The sequence below is a fragment of the Myodes glareolus genome, chromosome 21 (assembly GCF_982192425.1).
Source record: "Myodes glareolus chromosome 21, mMyoGla1.1, whole genome shotgun sequence".
Taxonomy (NCBI): domain Eukaryota; kingdom Metazoa; phylum Chordata; class Mammalia; order Rodentia; family Cricetidae; genus Myodes; species Myodes glareolus.
Genome location: NC_142046.1, coordinates 44,257,444 through 44,281,354, shown reverse-complemented (window position 1 = coordinate 44,281,354; position 23,911 = coordinate 44,257,444). Strand labels below are relative to the sequence as shown.

General features: G+C 39.4%; 1 protein-coding gene across 2 annotated transcripts; it reads left to right on the top strand.

The window, feature by feature from the left end:
* Nucleotides 1–540: 540 nt before the first annotated feature.
* On the top strand, nucleotides 541–9,576 carry Gcg (glucagon). Of its 2 annotated transcripts, XM_048426046.3 has the most exons (6): nucleotides 541–676; nucleotides 3,553–3,656; nucleotides 5,277–5,438; nucleotides 7,048–7,185; nucleotides 8,134–8,277; nucleotides 9,106–9,576. In XM_048426046.3, the coding sequence occupies exons 2-6, from the start codon at nucleotides 3,565–3,567 to the stop codon at nucleotides 9,110–9,112; spliced, it is 543 nt and encodes a 180-aa protein (XP_048282003.1). In that variant the 5' UTR covers nucleotides 541–676; nucleotides 3,553–3,564; the 3' UTR covers nucleotides 9,113–9,576. The 2 variants fall into 2 exon arrangements, with proteins under 2 accessions (XP_048282003.1, XP_048282004.1); XM_048426047.3 differs by lacking the exon at nucleotides 9,106–9,576 and having other exon boundaries at nucleotides 8,134–8,281.
* The last annotated feature ends 14,335 nt before the right edge of the window (nucleotides 9,577–23,911 follow it).

The window sequence follows — 23,911 nt, the reverse complement described above, 5'->3', positions numbered from 1 at the left end:
TAGATTTAAAACCTTTAGCTTCATGCACCTTGGTTAGTCTCATTTTGCATTCTCCTGTGTCTCATTAATATGGTGCTCATTACATCTTAATTGACATTTTAAAAGTCCCCAGAAAAAAGAACACAAATTTATTCCATATAATGTGGGCGAGAGGCTTATCGATACATGTGTGCTGGTGAGTTATTTGTTTGCCTAGATGAATGATCAATCCGTTATTCAGCAACTCGTGATGGCCAAATAGCAAACCAAAGGACTATAAGACCCTCAAACGAGACTCGGCTTATTTGACGTCAAAATTCACTTCAGAGAACGTAAGTGGTTGTTCATGCCCGACGGAGATTGGGGGGTAGATTTCCAAACTGCCCTTTCCATTCCCAAACAGAAGGGCACAAGAGTAAATAAAAAGTTTCCGGGTCTCTGAGGTCTCAACCCAGTATCAGCGGGGAAGGCAGATGAGCAAAGCGAGTGGGCGAGTGAAATCATTTGAACAAAACCCCATTACTTACAGATGAGAAATTTATATTGTCAGCACAATCTCTGCGAGGCTAAACAGCCCGGGGAATATATAAAAGCACGGCACCCTGGTGCAGAAGTGCAGAGCTTGGGCAGAGGACACCTCCGAAGTTCCCAAGTAGCTTCCCTTCATCCGCACCTGCTCTCAGCTCAGTCACACAAGGTAAGAGGCGTCCTGCGCGGCTAGCAAGTGAAGCCTGTCTGGGGGAAGCTGGGCAGCTAAGTATTATTAAGTATTATGAATGAAAATATTGTTTTATCATCTTTTACCTTATTGGTCGGAATATGAAGGACACAATTTAGATAAAAATGTTATTGACTAGACTTATACCTACTTTGACATGATGAATTCGCCAGTTACTTAGAGAAATAATGTAGTCATAAAATAGAAAAACAAAGATTTAACCAATGCACTTGTTACGATGAGAACAGCATATTCAAATAAGTAAACACTCTGAAAAATAAGTATTTTTCCCTTGGATTTGATAGATGCACACACTACTTTGAACAGAAGGGGCTTTTTAATTTCATAAGGAAAGTATGCATTATGAGACCAAAGCAGCAATTTCTTTATCAGTTAAAAGCTCTTGTTTTCCAAAAGAAGTTATTCAATATCATCTTTCAAATATCCAAATTTCTAATACACATTTCAAAATATCAAGGGCCTATGCATCAACCCTTGCAAATAAATGCGGATATCCTTGGTACAGAGAACACGCATCCTCAGTGACAGGGGATTTCTTCATAGGAGTTATAAACTAGCAGCTATTTATAACATACTAAAGACCTATGATTATAAATAAAATCTAAAGTAGCTACCTCTGGAATGGAATCTTATACATCTCTTTAGGAAAACAAATCAGATTTTCTGAAGTCCCTATTTGACTTCATAAACAAAAAGCCCCAGTTCACAAATGCCAGCAACAGGCAGCCATCAAGCAGAGGGTGTTTGAATACACTCTGGGGACTCCTTATGAAAAGGGACAAGGAAGGAGAAAGTATTTATGTATCCTACAACGCCACTATATTCTAGGAAAGTAATGTGATCTTTTCTCTTCTACAAATAGATTGTCTTTTCTAAGACTTTTTAGAGGGGGTAGTACTGTAGAGATAGTCTCCTTTTGATTCTGATTGGAAAATTGTGGTAGTTTTCTTTGTTTTTTTCAAAAATACCATACTCTCTCTTCAAAAAGAGAAGGGACATAAATGCAGATTCCTTACTGAATAAAATTTTGATTTTAAAGTAATACGTTTAATCCTCAACAGAAGTATTAAACTGACTAATTAATCATATTATGTCTCCTCACAATTTTGTTGACTTTCAAAAAGTGAGTTATATTAAGAGAATTCTTTGGGTTGCATCAGAAGACATACGTTCTCACAGTGTTAAGAGCTCTAAGTCTGCCCCTGATAAACATGACCAGGTCATCGGATAACCTTCAGGGACTTTGGGTTGAAGGATTTCTCTAGGACTCAGTTGGCATTGTTCAGTCTTTACAAAAGGCGTTCCAATACTGTTATAATCCTAAAGGGAAGTGCTTGCTGTAACTCTTCAATATTATAAAAAGATGTGACCAGTGAGAGGTATTATCAAAAACATTACCTGAAAATAGAACAAGCTTGTAGAACTTTGCTAACTGGTTCAGCTAAAGCAATGGAATGTGCCAAAGTCATCTGATGCTGATGATCAAGAGGCATGAATGCCTAGTTTCTGTTACATTGCTTTGTCTGATTGGCCAGTTCATCTATAAGGGTTTTTTTTATTATTATTTCAGAACATTACCACTGCAGGTATGACATTCTCTGTCTTACTGCCAAAGACAGATAGTAAATATGGCTGAGATGCTAAAGAAAAGATTGATGTTCTAAAATGATAATATTTGTAAAAATCCTTATTCCAAACCAAATGTCATTTGCTAAAAATACTCATTTAATTTATTTATGGAGAAGCATAATGAAACTTGGGCTGAAATTCCCACTTCTCAAAAATAAAACGCTGGAGTTGGAAAGTGGCAGAGAACAGCCTTGCCACATAGTGGACTCAAGGTTTCAATTCAGAAAACAGAAGAGATTTCTTTGTAGAGGCATCCTGGTCCACATTCATGCGTGTCTCCATCCTCATCATCACATACTTGGTATCTTTTGGCTTCATGGGGTATTCGTTTTTCACAAACAGACAAGAAACCAGGTGTATGCTACAGATAGACCTATAGTGTCTGTCATTAGTGGGAAATGTCATTTCCCAGACTGAGCCTAATTACCAGACAACCCAGGGACTTCAGGGCCTTCAAAAGCAAGCCTTAATTTTCCCTAGGATACAAATCTTTGATTTCTTAGTTGTGATTGTTCAAGTTGCCAGGAGCATTAGTTCTTATTGCAAATTGCTTGTCTTTAAAATGATTTTTTCCTTTAATTTAGAACAGGTCAAAGCACCCTAAATACCTCAAATCTGTTGGCCGCTTTATAATTACAAAGTCTAGACCAAGTTACACTATTTAAAATATAAATGAATAATACATCTGAACCGACAGCTGGTATGCCAAGTTGTAGCCCGAGGCAGCTTTAAGATGGTTGAAATGCAGTATAATGTAAATGCTTGGAAGTGAAGGACGATTAATTGAAAGCCAGACTGATAGTGAAGGGGGTGGTGTTACGGATAAGGTGCCGCTCAGGCTAACCATATGCAGCGTATCATCCTCAGAGGGTATTTGAAATGTTTATTGTGGACACTTTTTTATTTCAAGTCTGGAAGCCAGCCTTCTAAACATTAACAGAACTGTCCTACATTAATGAAAAAGCCTAATAGTAGAACATATCCTTTGTGTGATTTTTTTTTTTTTTGCTTATCAAAATTCATGGAGAGATAGATTCCACTTGAAGTTAAGGTGGAACTGAAACTATAGGAATTGAAACTATAGAGTAAAATTGGCAGGATAACCTTTTTTTGTAGATAAATAATCTTTACCTAGTCAAAACTTAACTCATCTGAACTGCCTGCTCTCCTGTCATTCCCCTACCCCCTACTCTGTGCTCCATCAGGCAGAAAAGAAAATGAAGAGCATTTACATTGTGGCTGGATTTTTTATAATGCTGGTGCAAGGCAGCTGGCAGCATTCCCTTCAGGACATGGAGGAGAAACCCAGGTACTCATCTGTAGACTCGACCGAGCCTGTCAATATGGTTAGAACAAAGTTTGGAGAACTGAGGTTGGTGAGGAGGGTTTTAATGGTTCAGAGGTATGGCCTCCCTGCACAGTTTTCAAATGTTGAAGACACAGTGGTAATAAAGGCAGGCTTTTCTCGAATACAGAGGAGAGTGTATGTTCATCATGAAAACGGGAAACTATAGTCCTCTGGAGTCTTCAGAAGGTTTTGTAAGCACTCATTACTCACACACAACAATCTACATTGTTTTAAATATTCCAACTCAAGTTTCTCTTTTATGTCTTTGAAACTAATATCAGTCTTTGCTGATTGTAAAAAGCATGCATGTCTAAAATGCAAAATGTTAAAATTATGCAAAATTTTTAAGTATTCAAATTACTACTATCCAAAGAAAACAATTCGAAATATGTAAAATTGTTGTGTTGCTTCCCTGGATTTTAATTAACTAAGTCTTTAATTAAAATAGCATTATATCAGTTTCTTCCTACCCTTTCCCTAAGCCCCTCCCCTCTACCTGTTACAAACTATACAAATATCCCTCAGGTTATATGGCCATAAGTCATTGTTTCCTCTTGGAATTATATTGTTAACTTTCTCTTTTATTATAATATTCATTACATGTATTATATATAAGAGCTGAATACTTTTCACTTCATAAATATATGATATTTATCTAGCTCTTCATCTTCTATTGGTCATTTAAGAAGTCTTAAAATTTACCCATGAAGGAAGTTACAAGTCAGGAGTTTCCACACGCACTTGGCCCCATATTTCTTAATACTTTCTGGGGGTGATAACAATATATCTCTGGCAATGGAATTATTGCGTCAAAGGGTTTGAGTGAGTTTAAACCAGAGTTATACAAAGATCTGGCTCATTTGCCTTCCAGAAGAGTTCTGGAAGTTCATGCCATTTCCCATAACCAGTAGAGAAATATTTTATCCTCTCTGATATTTAGTAATTTTAATTCAACGAGTAAAAATAGTATATCATTTGTGGTTATTACACTGATATTCCTGTATATTTACCATGCCAACCAGTTACATAGGAATATCCACCAGGAATTTTCAAACTAGCAGATGGTGTTTTTTTGTCCCTTTCTCCAATCTTTAGCTATCGTATAACTAAGTAATTGAGCTATTTTTTTTAACATTGTTATGTGCAAGACAAAATTGGGGGCATGGACCTGCTGCCCAAACAAATGATTTCAGAGTCTTAAACTTTTAAAATATTCAAGTCACTGCTCTCCTCTGTCATATTAGCATAATCATGAGCAGATTAATTAGTTGGGAAAAGATTCGTTTCATCCTGTTTCAGAAAACGTTTGAGAAACCTGTTGCTAGAATTCAAAAAAGTATCTTCCAATACACTAGAGCTGTCCCCATAAGCAGCTGAAGTCCCTCTAGGGACCCTCTCAGGTCCCTTAGAATCTAAGGCGTCTGCGGAAGCACCAACCTCACCACTGCAAGGGGCCTTCTAGTTGACAGTGAGGGATCCTCTCAATAAGCCTGCTTATAGAGCATATATCAGGGAGTATCTGCCCTTAGGGTCCTTGCTCCTGGACTGTTATTTATGTTGCTTAATCATGGCTGCTTGCAGATCATTCCCAGCTTCCCAGACAGACCCGCTGCAGGACCCTGACCAGATAAATGAAGACAAGCGCCACTCACAGGGCACGTTCACCAGTGACTACAGCAAATACCTGGACTCCCGCCGTGCCCAAGATTTTGTGCAGTGGCTGATGAACACCAAGAGGAACAGGTAAAAGTCTAAACCTGTTCCCCATATTGTAGACAAATGCGTATCAAGAAGTTCTCCTAACTCTGAGGTTATCATGCTCAATAAATAGACTTATTCAATTTGGATGATTTCGAGGTTAGAGTTACTACTTTTTATTACAACTCTCACGATTCGCTTCTTCAATTTCCTTATCTACACACCCATGTAACATAGATATTTTATTATCACAAACAAACACTAGTCTTAGCAATATTTATTCTCATCTATTTTACCTTCAAACCAGAAACTAACTTTTGGTGACCTGCTAGGTTGGAAATTTAACTCTTACTTAAAGTTAGAGCAAATTTAATGTGCCTTTGTGGGGTTCAAGCCAATGACTATAATCACATTAAGATTATCCCATAGCTGAGTTGATCATTGGTAAAGTATGAAAATAGATGTATTCTTTCTCTTGTAAAATAAAATCCAAGACACACATTTAAAATTACAGCCTAGCTAGTCACAGAGCATAAAGAGAGAAGGCAGCAAACAGGAACACAAACCCATCACAAGGCATACATTTTAATGTTGGATTTTGTTTGAGGAGTGTTGGGGGCTTTGCTACTCCTAGGCTACTGGAGAAAATTATCCACAAGAGTTTCACAGAGATGGTGGAATTTCACAATTTCTTTGGAGGATGGCCCACTTGGGAAAGGGAGTTATGCATACCAAGTAGCTGAAGAAATCTAAAATCCAGGAAAAGGACATGGATGTGTCTGGCTGGGATGAAAGGGGAGGAAGAGGGAATGAGGAGAGGTGACGGTGCATAGATAACCTTAAAGCAGAGAGTTCAGCAGCAATGAAGATGGCCACAGTGGCCAGAGCAGGCTTGGGGGGGCTACTGAGTCCCTGCCAATGATTATAGGTAAGGTGTCTGAACTATGAGAAAACACAAATTTATAGAGTTGAAAACAATTGTTCTCATCCTCATAGTGGGGATCTGACCTCATAATGGGAATGATGCAACACGCAAAAATAACACAAGGCCACCTATAACCTCGGCTGTCTGTTCATCTATGATGAACCTTCCAAGGGCAATGCACAGCCAGCAAGCAGCTCCTTCTGGCTCCCCCGGGTCCCTGCACACATTGACAGGAGATAAAAGCATACCTCCACTCCTTTCCTGCTGGTTCATGTATTTTCTTTAATTTGTTATCAAATAGTTATCATAATGATTCAAAACCATCCCTTGTTTGCCCTTAAATCCGTTAACTAACTCTGACTGAATGTTCAATTCTAACAAGTTCCTAATCTGGTTTGAAAATGCATTGCCTAGTGGACAGCTTTCCTGCTCTGAGGATAAAGCAGAACCTAAACAAAGCTTTAACAACCAATGGCATGAGGAAGCAGAGAGGGTAGAGATGACACCCTAGAAAAGGGAGGGACTTTTTAGCCCCTCGTTAGACTTTTCCCACTAATTTTCTAGCCAGATCATTGATGCAACTTCAGAATAATCATCTAGCCGTCCTCACCTCCCAAACTCCTCAGCCATCTCACTCTTCATTCATGAGCCTGAAGTTCCCACCGCTTCTCAGGGAGGACCACACTGTCGAGGAGACAGAGCTCAATTTAACTTTCGCATTTCTTTCAGGAACAACATTGCCAAACGTCACGATGAGTTTGAGAGGCATGCTGAAGGGACATTTACCAGCGATGTGAGCTCTTACTTGGAAGGCCAGGCAGCAAAGGAATTTATTGCTTGGCTGGTGAAAGGCAGAGGCCGGCGAGAGTAAGTCTCGAGTTTCTTTTTCGATGCTTTTCCTTAATTGTAGAAATTTGGGGGTAGAAAACTATCCTGTGAAAAATTTTTAAAAATTGCACTGAAAACTTAAGAACATTTCAATATTTAATAAAATGATCATGGTCTGACTTGGAGTTTCATATTTGTTCATGTGTTAGTAAATACTAAAACTTGTAGAGACATTGACCACATCTAACCATGTATTAGCTCTTATAGGGTCATCATATAGATAGCCATGCAATATTCAAGGTGAAAAATAGGAGCAAGTTCTTTAGCTACATGCTTAGATCTTAAACACACATCCTCCTGAAACATCTCATTTTCCTGTGACCATTTTGATTTGCGTTTGAACTGGAAGCGGGAGAAAGTTTATGTTCAACTCTATTTTTCAGCAGAATTAAAACATGCTTGCCGAGAAAGATTAAAATGGGAGGGAGGCTGACGTGTAAACACAGACCATCCTGCCTCCGCACCCAGTGGTACATCTTGATGGATATCCATCAATCTGTAACAGATACCCAAAACTCCACGGTGGCAAATGAGTACCAAAAAGAAATGCAACCATAGGCGAAGTTTTAATCCCTTACTTCTACATTTCGTAAGGCTGCTTTCACAGTCACTGGTTCTACGTGACCCAAGGCATCTGTTTTGAATCGGGGAAATGACTAGTTTAAACAATGGCATCTGTGTTGCCAACTAATGAAACTATTTAAGCCAACCCTGCATTGTTGAAAGGGGACATGAAGCTACATAAGCATGCTTTCAGGTCCAAGGTATAAAACCTTCTATCTTTCAATGCTCTCCGCTTTGTGTGGGTTTGTATGAGGGGTTTTTAATCAAAGTCCTCAAATACAACTCACACTTCACCAACGATCAGCAATCCACCAGGATTTACTTAAGGTAATCAAGTACTAACGTCAACCCTCTTCTTCTTAGCTTCCCAGAAGAAGTCACCATTGTAGAAGAACTTGGCCGCAGACATGCTGACGGCTCCTTCTCTGATGAGATGAACACAATTCTCGATAATCTTGCCACAAGAGACTTTATCAACTGGCTGATTCAGACCAAGATCACTGACAAGTAAGCGCTTTTCAGTTCATCCTGAAGTGAATCAAAACTTTCATAAGTGTAGGTTACACAGCCATTAGCTGTTCTGGCATGCAGAAACATCTTGTGTAATCTATAAGATGAACACTGAAGTCATTTAAGAGTACTATCCTATTTAACTTTCCCTTGAAGTTTCTATCCACTCTTAAATTTACAAAACATTCTCTGGGTGACTATGATAAACAAAGCACCAGCAACCTCAATATGAATAAAATATGGAGAAGAATTAAGTCATTACATATTAATACCACAATAAGGCTATAAGTTTAGCACTTGGGTAAAATGTCATTATATGTCGCATTATGTACTCAGTTTAAAACATAGCTGTGTGCCAGGATGCAGCTCAGTGGGTACAGGGCTTTCCAAGCATATGCAGGATCCTCGACTCAGTCTCCAGCACTGAGAAAGAAAAAAACAACAGAGAAAGAAAGAAAGAAAGAAAGAAAGAAAGAAAGAAAGAAAGAAAGAGGAAGGAAGGAAGGAAGGAAGGAAGGAAGGAAGGAAGGAAGGAAGGGAAGGAAGGAAGGAAGGGAGGGAGAGATAAAGGTACAATAAAAATCAAATCAAATGCCATTTATTGGTAATCTTAATTTTCATAATTATTTATAAATAATGTCTTGGTATAGTTTAAAGAATTCTTAAATGAAAATGAATTCAAGTAAAAATGTTGAGGAATTTATTGATAAAGAGGTTGGTAAACAATTTTTTATTAAATGACATTGAACTATCTCCTGAATAAGTTAATTACAGTGTTTGGTTATTATAATTTTTCTAAACAACTCCTTTTATTTTTTTCCATAGGAAATAAGTATGTCACCCTTCACAAGCATCTTCACAACATCTCCAGCCAGCCACTTGGGATGTAGATTTTAAGTTCTATCCGTTTGAGAGCTATACTCTGAAGCCGTATTGCTTTACACGTGGGTGAACACACTTCCCTTTAGCATTGTGTAGCTAAAAGATTGTAAATGAAATAAAGTATTGCCAGAACGTTGATAAAATAACAACTTTACAATAAGAAAGTGCTGGATTCTCGTATTTTCTTCTCATTTTAAAGTTCCCACCTGTTGATGTGTAGCCGTGAGATTTCTCTTGTGTGATATAAATCATGACAGTCATGACACCTGCATTGTAATAACAGAAGACATGACAGCCTGGTAGCTGCACTGGTGAACCTGCAGAGAGAACTTTTTCCTTGAGTCCTTTGTCATAAATGCACTCCGCTTTCAATGTATCAATGATAGATTTAAATAAAAATCCCATCCTTCTTTACTGCAGTCTCCTTTCTCTTTCTCAGTCCCTCCTTCCTAGCACCCATTACTACTCAGCTGGTGGCTCTTAACTCAGATCTAATGTGTTCAACAGCGTCATGCTTTGAATGACTGTGCAGTACTCACAGTAGTGTTGTACTAACACTGAACAATCCATCCATCATAGAAAATAATTATGTGTGTTTTATTTTGATAAAAAAAAAATGTCATCAGGCGGCATTAGACTCCAAAGTCAAAACTTTCTTGGGGCCAAATAGCTGCATCCACTTTTGGAAACCAGGTGTTTCCCAGTTCAATATTTATGCCTTTACACACATGCACGCCCAATACATACCTGGACTCATCCTCATTTACCCTGCCTGTATACTTACACGTCTAAGCACTTGCCTCTGGCCCACTCACATACTTGTCTACCTGATACCATAGACATCTGAGTTTTCCCATAATATCCTATTTCCTGCTCTCCCAGTTCTACTGTGGTCTGTAACATTGAAGGGCCAGCTTGTTGGGGTTTCTGTCCTGCCGGGTACCCCACAACTGGCAAGTCCCAAAGAAAGTCACACAGAGTCTACATTAGATTATACACTAATTGGCCCACTAGCTCAGTCTTCTTATTAGCTCTTGTAGCTTGTATTAATCCATTATTCTCACTTATGTTAGCCACATGGCTCAGTACCTTTTCCAGGGGGGCAGATTACATCTTGCCTCTCTGGTGGTCTGGGCAGAACTCCAGAGGAAACTTCCTGCTTCCCAGAATACTCCCGTTCCCTTTGCTCCACCTCTACTTCCTGTCTGGTTTTCCCTCCCATACTTCCTGCCTGGCCAATCAGCATTTATTTAAAACATGATTGACAGAATACAGACAATTCTCCCACACCAGTGGTCAGTGTCCTGACTGACCCTGATGATGACTGGCCTGCCTGAGCTTTCCTCTTGCACCATGGTAACCCCTATTTCTCCATTTCCATGGCACTGAAGTGTGGTAGACTTACGCCAAAGTTTGCGGTATGATAATTTACTTGTGTAATTGATCTGCAGCTGTGGATTTGGAGAAAAACCTCTGACTTTCACTCATTCACTTGCTCATGTATGACATATAATAGAAAACTTCTCCTGACTTAGAAACTAAAAGACCACAGTTATCTAAATGAGGTTATTGCTGGCAGAAGGATCCCAAGAAGTCATTTAACTCTTTGGGTTCAAGTTTCTCATGTGAAGAAAAAAAAAGATTAAAGCAATCTAATCATTGTTATATCTCCATTTTTTTAACTCTCTGTATTTGCTTTACAATGAGGCCTCAGTAATAATAGGATCTTAAAATGGTTGTCATTTAGTGCTCGGGGCAGGAAAGTGCATCTGTCTTTTGGCTTCTCCAAAACCAAAACCATCCCTTTCTCCTCTAAAGCATCTCACAGTGAGAGGCTCACAAGCTGTATAACCACAGACTCAAAGTTGGGTTTCTGTCTGTTTTCATGCATGTCTGTTTAACAGAAGATATCTGTGTTGGTGGTGAAAGTGTTCCACTGGTAGGAATAAGGAATAAGGAACTTTCTGCAGTTCTAGCAAAAGGAGCTCAAGACAATGCAATGACAACACCATGATTTCTTTTATGAAAATTATTTACTTGCAATCCTGTGTATCCACAGGTGACCTAATAGGCTCCATGTAAAGTGTGTGTGTGTTTTATAAAAATAATAGTGTTTTGAAACAAATATAAATACTCTCCAAACCCTGGAGAGTAGAGCATTTTTGTGTGTGTTCTAGTTAGGTCACAGCCTTCAGAACCATATAATACACTTATATAGAAAAGAAGTGTTGGTTACAATAAATATTGACACCTGGCTACAGTAAAAAGAAGAGGAAACAGTGTGAAGGTCACAGGAGTCAAGCCCAAAAGACTGCAAGTGATTACAATCAGATAATATGAACCTGCCCTGAAGATCCATAGACAAATAATAACGGATAATGAAAAATAAATCACTGAGTCATGTAATACAAAACAAACTTGAATGCATCAGTTGTTATGTGTGCGTATAAAACAACACAGAAATTCTCTCAGCATCAGACAAATGAGAATCAAAGAAGAAAGAAGGGATGGGAGGGCACGTCAAAATCCTGCTATGATTTGTCATGAAAATTTAGATGATTAATATTTCTACATCTAATTGTACCCTGCTCATGTCTATAAAGCAGAAACTATGTGCAGACTTTGGGAGAAAATATGAGACACCGCAATTATAGATTCCTATGCTTTCTGGTCTGAGATGGAGCAAAAGTTAAAAAAAAATAGAAGAAATGAGCAATGTGACCAGACAGATTTTATAGGTTTAGATTGACCTACAAATTCTGATGGGAAAAGACACATGCTCTGCAAGAATATGTGGAACACACACAAACATTGCTCCCACACAGAGTAAAAGAAAAAGGAAGGTTCCCAGGCCCAAGGAGAAGTCCCCAGATTGTTCCCTGGGCAGCAGAGGAGAGGGTGCCTGAACTGGCCTTGGGCCATAACCATACTGATGAATATTTTGCATGTCACCATAGAACCTTCATCTGGCGATGGATGGAGATAGAGACAGAGACACATATTGGAACACCGGACTTAACTCCCTAGGTCCAAATGAGAAGCAGAGGGAGGGAGAACGTGAGCAAGGAAGGCAGAACCAGAGGGAACATTCATCCGACAATGGATGGAGATAGAGACGGAGACCCACATTGGAGCACTGGACTGAGCCCCCAAGGTCCAAATGAAGAGCAGAAGGAGGGCGAACATGAAAAAGGAAGTCAGGACCGCGAAGGGTGCGTTCACCCACTGATACAAGGGGACTGATCGAATGAGAGCTCACCAAGGCCTGCTGGACTGGGACTGAACGAGCATGTGATCAAACCGGATTCTCTGAATGTGGCTGACATGGGGGCTGACTGAGAAGCCATTGACAATGGCACTGGGTCTTGTTTCGTCTGCATGAACTGGCTTTTTGGGATCCTGGTCTGTTTGGATGCTCACCTTCCTGGACCTGGAGGGATGGGGGAACAACTTGGACTTCCCACAGGGCGGGAAACCCTGACTGCTCTTGGGACTGGAGAGGGAGGAGGAGAGGGAGTGGGGGGAGCGGGAGGGTATTGGGATGAGGGGAGGAAGTGGAAATTCTTATAAATAAATAAATAAGTAAATTTTTAAAAAAAGAAAAAGAAAAAAAGAAAAAGGAAAAGGAAACCTCCGCAATCTAACAGCTCTTTCGAGGACAACAGAATGCTACCATGGCTAGAAAGGATCATCTCTTTCGAAAACCTTTGTACCTGTCTACTAAAATAAACTATATAGACTGCCCTTGAAACAAGTGGATTAAGAACAAATAGTATGTCGTGACCAGGAAGAATCATGATATCAATGTAAAGTGGTTTTATGTTTTAAAATTCTTTAATATGATTTATTATATTAATAGATTCAAAAAAACTCAATAGCATCTCCACAAGTAGCAAAATTGGGGGGTGATATTAAACTCACAACCTGCTCCCCATGAAACAATATTTCTCAAGCTATTAAAACATGTTTTAGCTTAGAGTTTCCAGCTAGCGGGAAGCATTGGACAACTCCTCCATAGAGTTGCAAACAAAGGAAAGATGCTTGCTATTTTGACTGCTACTTAATGTTGTTTTAGAGGTGTTACAAACATAGCTTAACAAGAGCAAGTACACAATTTAAGAAAGAGAATATAGTGGAAATAAATCTGAAGAATATATCTGTGTAGCTGGAAAAGCAGCAATAAAAGGGTCAGTGGGGAAAGTACCGCAAACAAAGACAATTTAGCATATTGGAAGAACATAAAATATTCTAATTAATAACCTCCAGCAAGAAAGGAAACAGAGAACACAGTCAATGATCATTATACCATACTGTATTATATTATACTATATTATATTATATTATATTATATTACAAATGTGGTAGTTGTGTTCTACAACAAGACCATAAATATAGAGCTATTATTCCTATCAAGAATGCAGATTTAATTTCTCACAAGTTTCTGTTAACATTCTTGTCAACTCAAATACCATTTTCCTTGTATAAGTTTGTGCCAATTTCCTTGGGAAACAAGCCATCTTCCTCACCACTGAAACCTAGTTCTCCCACATAACCCTTTTCCTGCATAGCTCTTAGCGGGTATTTAATTCTTTCTCTTTTGCATCTGCAGTCTCTTGCTAGTAGAGCCTGCCTCTTTGGCCTTCAGTGCTCAGCATTTCCCGGGTTGCGTCACATTTCCAAACATGTGAGGCAGCCAGCGCCATCTAAGAAAGGTTTGACAATTTCTTGATCCTGAGAAATGGGGCTTCATGGCTCATAACTTTCCGTCGTGGAACAACGCTTTCTAGCACGCTGCTTTTCAAACAGTTAGCGGTCATTTCATGAATCCACAAACACAGCCACCTGTTGCGATTAGGAGCACGGACAGTAATGTTTCAGTCCCGTCATGCTTGGGCAGCATCATAAACAGAGGCGTAATCAACAAAACAATCAAACTGCGAAGTGTTATCATTTATAAAGACATGGCGATGGCGGGGACCGATCCCATGAGGGGCAGCTGTGAGAACGGGGCAGGTCACCCGGAGGCCTCTGTGGGTCCTCTTGGTGGGTGGGAGACGGCTGCACATGGGAAACAGACAAACACATCATGCAGAGAGAGAGTTTGTGTATAGAGTTAATTTAGTAGTTTATGGGTGGGGGAGAACAGGGAAGGGGAGAAAGAGAGAGAGAGAGAGAGAGAGAGAGAGAGAGAGAGAGAGAGACTGCTTGCCAGAAGGGGGGAGTTGGGAGTGGGTGGGGCTTGTCTCTTAAAGGGACAGGTACCCAGGTCACAAGCTTTACCTTTTTATGAACTCAGCTGGGAAATCATATTGATGACTCTGAAGTTTCACCAATCTACCATGCCTGCAAATAGCCATGGAAGTGCTGTGTTTACCGCGTTTGAGGCTACAAATATATTTCGTAGAGAAGGTGAATATTGTAAATAAGGAATCAGGGACAAATGAGTGTCGATTGTATTTCAGATAAAAACCAGGGGAAGAAGGCAGACACCATTCCAAATATAAGTATCACACTGACATAACGGAACCAAATTGAAGGCTAATGGTGAAGGGCCCATGCTCTTGCCCAGACCTTGTTTAAGACAATCCTGCAGCCATGGCAGGATGAAGAAAGGACCCAGCAGGATGTAGGCCCCTGACTCAGCATGGTGGCAGGATGTGTCCCTGACCTTGCCCTAGTTACTGGAAAAACCACAAGATGTCCCCATATGGTGAAGAACCAATCAGAAGTTAGGCTAGCAGGCTCCAGGAGGGCTTTACAGGTAAAGATGGAGTGTGGTAACCGCAGCAACCTCCATCAGATAGATGTAGCAGCTATATTGCAGCTGTAGCTAACCAATCAGTTCAGGACAGGTACCCCCAGCCCTGAGGGACACCAATCCTGAGTTTGCTACTATGCACCCTGCAGACCCCCTGGCTCCCCTCACCTCCCCCACCCCGCCCATGCTGTACCCAGAATAAATGCCCTGCTCTAGAGCTCCTGGGATCTCTTTTGCTCCACCACTGCTGCGTTGGATGAACAGAAGAACGGAATTCCAACTCGCAATAAAAAGACTCTTTGCTTTTGCATCAGATCCAGTTTCTTGGTGGTCTGGGGGTGGGGGGGTGTTCAGATTCTGGGTGCAACACTGTCACCCAACTGAATAGAAAATTGAACCAACTATTAAAACAAACATTTTATGCATAAAGATATACAGAGCCAAAATAAAGAAACTGAAAATTTCATAAAATACAAAGCGTGTGTGAATCTCATACAAGGATGTCATCAAGGAAGCTGAAGATAAAGAGGGTGCTTCAAAGTGATGAAGCCGCTGGTTAAGATGTCCCAATGGGTAAAGGTGCTGGATGCTAAGCCTGAGACCTGACATTGATCCTCAGGACACATGATGGAAGACCAGAACTGATTCCCAGTAGTCGTCCCCTGACGTCCACGTGAGTGCTGTCGTATGCACACATATAATTAATTAAATACAAAATTAATGAATTAAATACAGTTTAGGTAACAAAGGAGCTCTTAGTGTCACCATTCACGGGAGAAGAATGGGAGACTTGAGAGAGCCTAGATGAATAATTGTAAGTTGTGCTCCTGATGGCTTGATTTGGAAGATGCCAAGTGAAGTCCAACACAGGCTGGAGCCTGAATCTGAGACAGAGAAGCGTGTTAGTCTTGGTGATGATGGGGACACAGAGCTCTAAGAGTCAGGAAAACAGTATCATCTTGACTCAACATGCCAGGAACTGGAAATAAAAAGAGTGTTTGTGTTTTCCAGGGAAAACAATTCCTCAGGATTCAGGGGTCAACAGTGGAAATAATGAAACAGGGGTATCTGTTCCATGGAGAAGTTAGATACTTAAATACTGAAAAGAAGTGACCATGAGTTAGTGGAAATACTGGCCCACAGCAGGCTACTGAAGACAAACTTTGTGAGCACATTGAAACACTGACCAGTGACAGGCACTGATCATGCAGCTAATGACCTAATGGTACTGGACTCAGTCTGATGAAAATATGTCTGTTGTCCCCAGGTGTTATGATCTAGTCTACAGTTTGGAAGACATAACACCCAGAAAGAAAAGCCCTGGTGTGTCAAACCGAGAGACCAGCTGTGCTCTTAATGAAAACAATGAACACCAGAAGACGGGGAGGGTGACAGCCAGTCTTCACAGTCCTTGTCCCCCTTGGTCAACAGTTTCATGGAGCCTCAGAGGAAGGTGGGTGTGGAGTTCCACCACTAAATTATGTTCCAACCTATGACAGTCCATTACTATACCACAAGAAAACGTGGAATGATTATCCTGGATCCCCAAAAAGTAGGAAAAAATTGGGTAGTTGGAGTTGAATTCCTTCCCTGAACAATAGCACATAGTTTCCATCCCTGAAACAAAAGTGGTGAAGGCAAGAACCAGACCCTGCAAGCTGTCTTTTGGCCTACACACACACCCCACGTATACAGTGGCACACATGGGCCCACACAAATATATGAATAAATACTAAAAAGTATTCATTAACTTTTATATCAAAATTAGAGAAAAAGATAAAGACAGAGGGGAAGGCAAATCTCAAAAGCAAGAGAAAGGAAATGAGAAAACCATGAAAAAAGAAATATTGAAAAGCCAGACATGGTGGAGTATGCCTTTAATCCCAGCACTCAGGAAGCAAATTCAGATAAATCTCTGTGAGTTCCAGGTCAGCAGCCTGGTCTACCTACTGAATTCCAGGACAGCCACAAGTACATAATGAAACTCTATCAAATAAATAAACAAACAACAAATAAATAAATGGGAAAGGGGAGGAGAAGCTAGAAGTTAGTTCTCTGAGTAGGTAAATAAGATAATAAATCCCTAACCAGACAAAAAGTGCTGTAGGATTCCCCTCTGCATGCTGTGAATATGCTTTATCATCATTGGTTAATAAAGAAGTTGCTTTGACCTGAGGCAGAGCAGAATTGAGCTAGGTGGGAAAACTAAACTGAATACTGAGAGAAAGAAGACAGAGTCAGGGAGATGCCATGCAGCTGCCAAGGGAGATAGATGCCCCAGAATCTTACCAGTAAACCACAAACCTCATGGCAAAATACAAAATAATAGGGATGGATTAATTTAAGATGTAAGAGTTAGTTAATAAGAAGCTTGAGCTGATAGGCCAAGCAGTGTTGTAATCAATATAACTTCTGTGTGATTATTTTGGGTCTGGGTAGTCAGAAATGAAAGAGCGGCCTTCATCTACAAATTGACGCACCAATGTGGGCTGACTACATGCACATAAGAACTGAGAGAGCTTAAAAAGGAATTCTAGACACACACACAAAAAAACAGAGTTTAGCACAGTTTCTTGGTAGCTGTATTTTTCTCTTCAGATGAGCTCTATTTGCTGGTGGCAACCAGGGACTCTGAAGCTCCTGCCTCAGCATTGGCAGTGAAGGCTGTACAACTTCTTTTGGGGAGGGTTTCCTGGTTCTTGCTAGTTGCACAAACAGCTCTGGATTTTTCGGGAGACCGAACACTTCTATGGGGTCATTAATGGTGACATAGACCCACTATTATTCTGGAGCTGTGGTGGTGTGCATGGCCCTCAGAGGCTGTGAACATGCCTCCCTCATGTTGGACTGGGCAGAGTCAGCAGGCAGGGTCGTGGAGTTGGTCTTAGCCACTCCTGCTTAGCATTTTTTAAAAAAGCACTCCTGGTCAAAAAAAAATAATTACAGATATACAATAAAGACAGATTTAGATGGAAAAGATTACTAAAATGAGGCACAATGTTGGATAAATGTACATAGGCTTGAGAGAGAGAGGAAAAAGAATATAGACAATTATAACATAAAAGAGTAATAGAATAAGAAAAATAAGCCATGTAAAGATGAAAAATACACAGATACATGGAGAGTCTAGATTATGTATATTATTGTGTTTTCTTTGAATTTTTTTGACTGAGAATGAGCTAAGTATAGAGAGACATTTTAATTGTACGGGCTGTCAACTAAACCAACATAACTATCTTAAAGGTATCTTGACTTCAAAATTTGACTAAGGATATGTTGCTTTGGAAACGAGGTTCTGCTTTTGTTTCCACAGAGGATAAAAAGCTGTGAATTCCTTATCAAGTAATATGGTTTGATCAAAAAAAGACCCCTGAAGCAATGGCCCAGATGGTCCAACATCCATGACAGCTTCCAGACTGCTGGCTGAGATTGACCTAACACACAGGATACCCCATAAAAGACCTGATGAACAGTGACCCCAATCAGCAGAAATAATTGTCTATTAATGTTCATTTACATTTAAAGGAGGATATAATATAGAGATGAATACTTTCAATTGATATAGATCTTGGTTTATTGATCCAAACTTTAGATCAATTTTGTTATAGGTTTATTTCTGCTCTTGATTAAGGTATTGCATTTGTGCAGCTCATTTAAAATTGCAATGTATAATTAAGAAATACAGTTAATTCACAATCATCTATAATAGTCAAGCTTCTAGTCATGTTAGTTAGGTTTTCTAGATGTACAGAGATATATTTCAGCTAGATAGGTATTCTTCAAACCGTTCAAAGACTACGGAATGTGGCATTTAAAATATTTAATAACTTAGGACTTTTCATGACAATGAGACTCATCTGCTCCTGGAAGCACCAATTTACTTCAATGGGATAATGGGTATCGAAGAGGCTCCTTATGGAGTTTGCTAGCCATTTGGCAAAGAAACTGCTCTTGCCTGACCTGCTCGATGTTATGCTATATAAACTGAACATGCAGGACCCACAGAAAAATGACTGCTGAACTTTCCTAAAGGTGAGACAATCCTTCAGGGTTCCTGCTGCATGAAAGCGTCTGCTAGACATTCCGCAGGACACAGAAGAAAATGACTGACAAACTGCCAATAGAGGTGAAAGAGTCTTTCAAATTTTCTGCTTCATAAAAAGTCTGATGGATACTATGGGCCTGTAGGCTGAAGACAGATGTCCAAGTGTTATAGGAGAACTTTGGGTGACTGTCCAGGCAGTGAGCTGTCTCTCTCAATTCCAGAGTTTTGGTACAGTGCACTTCCTGTTTACTTAGGTAATGTTACATCATTCTGGAGTCTTTGATGATAGTGAAGAAAGACAGTTGTAATTATAAAAAATAGATTAGATATACAACTTTAGATTCACAAGGATGGATAAATGATAGAGTATTTTCCTCAATTTGCCAAATGTAAATGGACTAAATATTGTAACTACAATTCTTTCTTGATAACTGTTTTGTTGTATGTAATCTTGCTGTGTTAAAATTAAAAGCTTTCTTTTTACTTAGACAGAAAACGACAGGTGATGTGGGATTCCTCTCTGTATGTTGTGAATATGTTTTATCATCATTGGTTAATAAAGAAGATGCTTTGGCCTGTGGCAGGGCAGAATAGAGCTAGACAGGAAAGCTAAACTGAATGCTGGGGAAAAGAAGGCAGAGTTAGGGAGATGTCATGTAGCTGCCAAGGGAGACAGATGCCCTGGAATCTTACCAGTAAACCACAAGCCTCATGGTAAAATACAAAATAATAGGGATGGGTTAATTTAAGATACAAGAGTTAGTTAGTAAGAAGCCTGAGTTAATAGACTAAGCAGTGTTTTAATTAATGCCTTTTCTGTGTGATTATTTTGGGTCTGGGCGACCGGGAAATGAATGAGCAACCTCCTACTATAAAAAAGAAAGAAAAATGTTCCCACTCCCTGTAACAAGAGTGTATATCTCTACAGATCTTACAATGAAAATATACTGTACCAAGTTTTGTGTCTAATAAACCTGACAATGAGATGAATAGAAAAATTCCTTAAAAAATAATAGTAGAATAAACATATAAAACATAGAAAAACCTTAATATCTCTCCATTGTGGAAATTAGATTTCTCACATCAAAACTTTCTCAAAAAAATATCTTCAGGTCCAGATGTCTTTACAGGTAAAATCTTCTAAACATTTCTTAAAAAGGAAAAACAATTACATTGATTCTTCAAAACATGGAAAAAGAAAGGAATACTTCCTATTTCATTTTATAATACCAGGATAATTTTCATATAAACATTTTCAGAAGGATTTTACCTGAAAGGAAAACAGCATAGGGCTAAAAAATATAGATGAAAACCCGCTATCCAAAACATCGAAGACTCAAACCCAGCAAGTGTGAGAGGAACAGTGGAGCACTGACCATTGTGGCTTAAAGGGATTCTGTGAGTCACCCTGGACAGCCTCCAATACATCACAAAGGCTTTGATGTGTCTCCCATTAGCAGACATGGAAGGAATGCTTGTATGGCTGTCTCAATAAATACAGTGAACTCATTTGTGGACATAAAAAGAGTATTTACAATTGTTGAAAATTTAAATGGAAATAAATCAAGTATAAAATAATGTAATCAAAACAATAGTACTAAAAAGGTTTTGACTGTCTAGAGAGAAACAAAGAAATAGAAAAAGACTAGTCTATCTATATGGAAAGGGGGAAGTGGTCTGTGAAACTAATTGAGTCGGGAAATAATTATTTCAATAAAAATTAAGACAATTAAGAAAGTGCTAAAATCAATAAACAAGTGTATTTGAAAATTTAGATGAAATTTGTAAAACATTTAAGATAATGTAAATTATTTGAAATTACACTAGTAGATGATTTAAAACAAAAACCTGAGAGTAAACCATTTTTGTAGATTAAATGGAAGTATCATTTAATCTATGAACTAAACCGTGGAGTCAGGATATAGTTCAGTGGTGGAGCACCTGGTCACCATGTTTGAGCACGGGGTTTGATCCCCAGACCACAACAAACAAACAAACTAACAAACAAAAACTACTTCATAAGAAAGGCACCAAGTCCAAATACTTTCCTAGTCAAGTTTTTCAAATTTTCAATGAGTAAGAAATTATGAGCTGTGCAAATTGTTTTAGGGTCAGTTTTTAAAAAGATATATTAAATATTATAGCTATAAGTATTGCATACAAATATAACATTAACAAAAAAACTTGACAAAGAGGAGAAAATAAAGGAAATCACATGGATTTATTTCACTGATGAATATTGATTTTAAGTGGAATTCAAAAGCAAGTGGAAAGTGTTAACAATGCACCAAGATCAGCTGCGACTTATTTCAAGATTCTGAGGGTGGTTCACAATTAGGAAAGCTACTAAAGTCATTTCACAAAGCAAAACAAAAAAGTTTTGTCATTAACTCCATATCCAGTACATCAGCCTTTGATAAAAATTACCATCAGTTCTCCATAAAATGTGACTAAAACGGAATTACTGCATTCTGTACTTATGCCAAACCCTCAAAAGAAACAGACAAATAGGGTCCAAAGTGTGAACAGCTGATATGCTCACGCATTCTTGGTAGTATAAAGCAGGGGTTTAGGGAAATGATTGGGCTCTTTTGTTAGATGTTTAAGCATCAACTTATGAAAACTAAGAATAAATAAATAATCTAACTCACTCTCCATAGGATACTGGATAAAGCTATAGGCACAAGATGAAGAACTAAATAACCATGAAATGGGATGCGAACAAGATGGTTCAGCAGGTAAAGGCACTTACTTGCCAATAAGCCTGATAAACTAAGTACCATTCCCAGAAACCACCTTGTGGAAGGAGAGACAAGTTATCCTCTGACCACCACAGGTATACCATGACACCACAGGTATACCATGGCACAGGTATACCGTGACACATCTCCCTACCCCATACACACAAGAAATGAATATAAAACAAGATTCTCCATGGTTTTCTTTATAGCCAAAACCTGGAAACAACCTGAAGTCCAATAAATAGTAGAGAAGAGAAAAATATATAAGTTCACATAATGGGATACTGCAGGGCAGAAACCACACGCAGCACAAATAAATCTAACAAATGCTGTGTCACAAAGAGAAGATAAGCACAAAATGGCAAGCATTGTGTGGTTCTACTTATACAGAGTTTAAGAATCGTCCAAAGCATACAGTGGCTTGGCAGTAGCTTGGTGGTTGCCTCTGAGGTTAGGGATTTGAATAGAAAATGGGAATCAGATTGTTTTCTGAAATTATGGGGTAACTGGAGGGAAAAGATAATAGTGATTTGCCTAAGTATGTAGCAATTGAGCAGAAACCAGGGGCAGAGTCCAACTTAACAGCCTGCTCTCCCCAGACAACAGGGGACACCCTGATTTGAAGCTTTTGTCGTTTTTCATGGTGCTTGCCTGTCCCTACTGTGGCAGCCCAAGACAACATACAACAGGATGGGAAAGAAAAAGTGGTTCTGAGTAGAGTAGATGAAACTTTACAATGAGGGGCATGGTGACGAAAGAAGCCAGATTTCCCAGTGGTGCGGTGATTCTGTACTAAGTACCATGCTTCAACAATTATGCATTTTGGAGTGCTATAAAGGCAAGGAGCTCACAGATGTAGGATCCTTTGATTATACTTTAAAAATTTCTGTAACTCTTGATCTTGCTTAACATCTAGGCTTTATTGCTTGTAGAAGCGGAGAACTCCCTTCTCTGGTAAGTTGTGAACCCAATACAGAGAATCTTCAAATTTGGATTGCCATATAACTGTTCATTTGTGTGATTTAAATCATAGCCAATATTTACATGAAATGACTATACCCATAATTTATGGTGAAAGATGTGTGTGTACTAAGTTTTAAAATAATAAAGTGTAAATGCAAAGAAAGGTTACAAAACAGAACAAATAATTATGATATTGTATGACATTGTAGAAAACAAAATATAAGAGATAATTACAGTGCCATGTGATGATACAGTATTCTGCCAATTCAAGTTCCCAAGCTACAGTCAAAGAGAGGGAGGAGCAATTATGAGCAAAGGGTTCAAGACCATGATGGGGGAAACCCACAGAAACAGCTGACCTGAGCCAGTGGGAGCTCAGTAACTCTGTATCGACAGCAGGGGAACCAGCAAAGGTTCAAACTAGACCCTCTGAATGTGGGTGACAGTTGAATGGTTGGAGCAGTCTGTGGGCCACTGGCAGTGAGACCAGGATTTATCCCCAGTGCTTGAACTGGCTTTTTGGGGTCCATTCTCTTTGGAGGGATATCTTGCTCAGCCTAGATATGGGGGGGCATTGTTCCTGCCCCCAAATGACTAGACTTTGTTGACTCCCCATAGGAAGCCTTATCCTCTCTGAGGAGTAGATGGGTGTGGGGTGGGAGGAAGTGGGGAGAGCGGGAGGAGGGGAGGGAGTGGGAACTGGGATTGGTATGTAAAATGAGAAAAGACTGTTTTTAAAAAGTAAATAAAAAGAAAAGATTTTTTAGAAAAAAAAATCACACAGAAATAAAGCTCTGTCCCTCCCTGCCTCACACGTCAAATTGCACAGGTAATAAAGTCCCACTTACAAGCAGCACAATGACAGAAACTTCCATGGGGCAGAAGCAGAGTTCAAGCCATGCTCTACTGAAAACTAATTTAGAATCCTTTCTCCTCTGAAGTGCTTTTCCCCTGGGAAATCACAAGTTCCTGCCAAGGCAGAGAGCGCTGGCTTCTCCCTGCTCAAAGGATGTTTTTGAGTGAGTGATCCCTCTCACTTTTCTAACAATCGTAATTTTATTTTTTGATGTTTGAAACATTCCCATCTGACATCTGGAACAAATACAAGGCATTTCTAGGAAGCTGGCATTTCCTCCCCTCCCCAAGAAGTCACATCCATAGTAACACATCTCCCTTGACAGTACTTGATGGATGCTTCAAATGCTTCACACTTTTGCACTCTGCCTAGAGACACAGAACCCG

What these genes read in the sequence shown, in the direction of transcription:
- Gcg (XM_048426046.3), top strand. Translation starts at nt 3,565, where the DNA reads ATGAAGAGCATTTACATTGTGGCTGGATTTTTTATAATGCTGGTGCAA. An exon ending in GACATGGAGGAGAAACCCAG is followed by an intron (nt 3,657 to 5,276) that starts GTACTCATCTGT and finishes GGCTGCTTGCAG; the next exon opens with ATCATTCCCAGCTTCCCAGA. An exon ending in ATGAACACCAAGAGGAACAG is followed by an intron (nt 5,439 to 7,047) that starts GTAAAAGTCTAA and finishes CATTTCTTTCAG; the next exon opens with GAACAACATTGCCAAACGTC.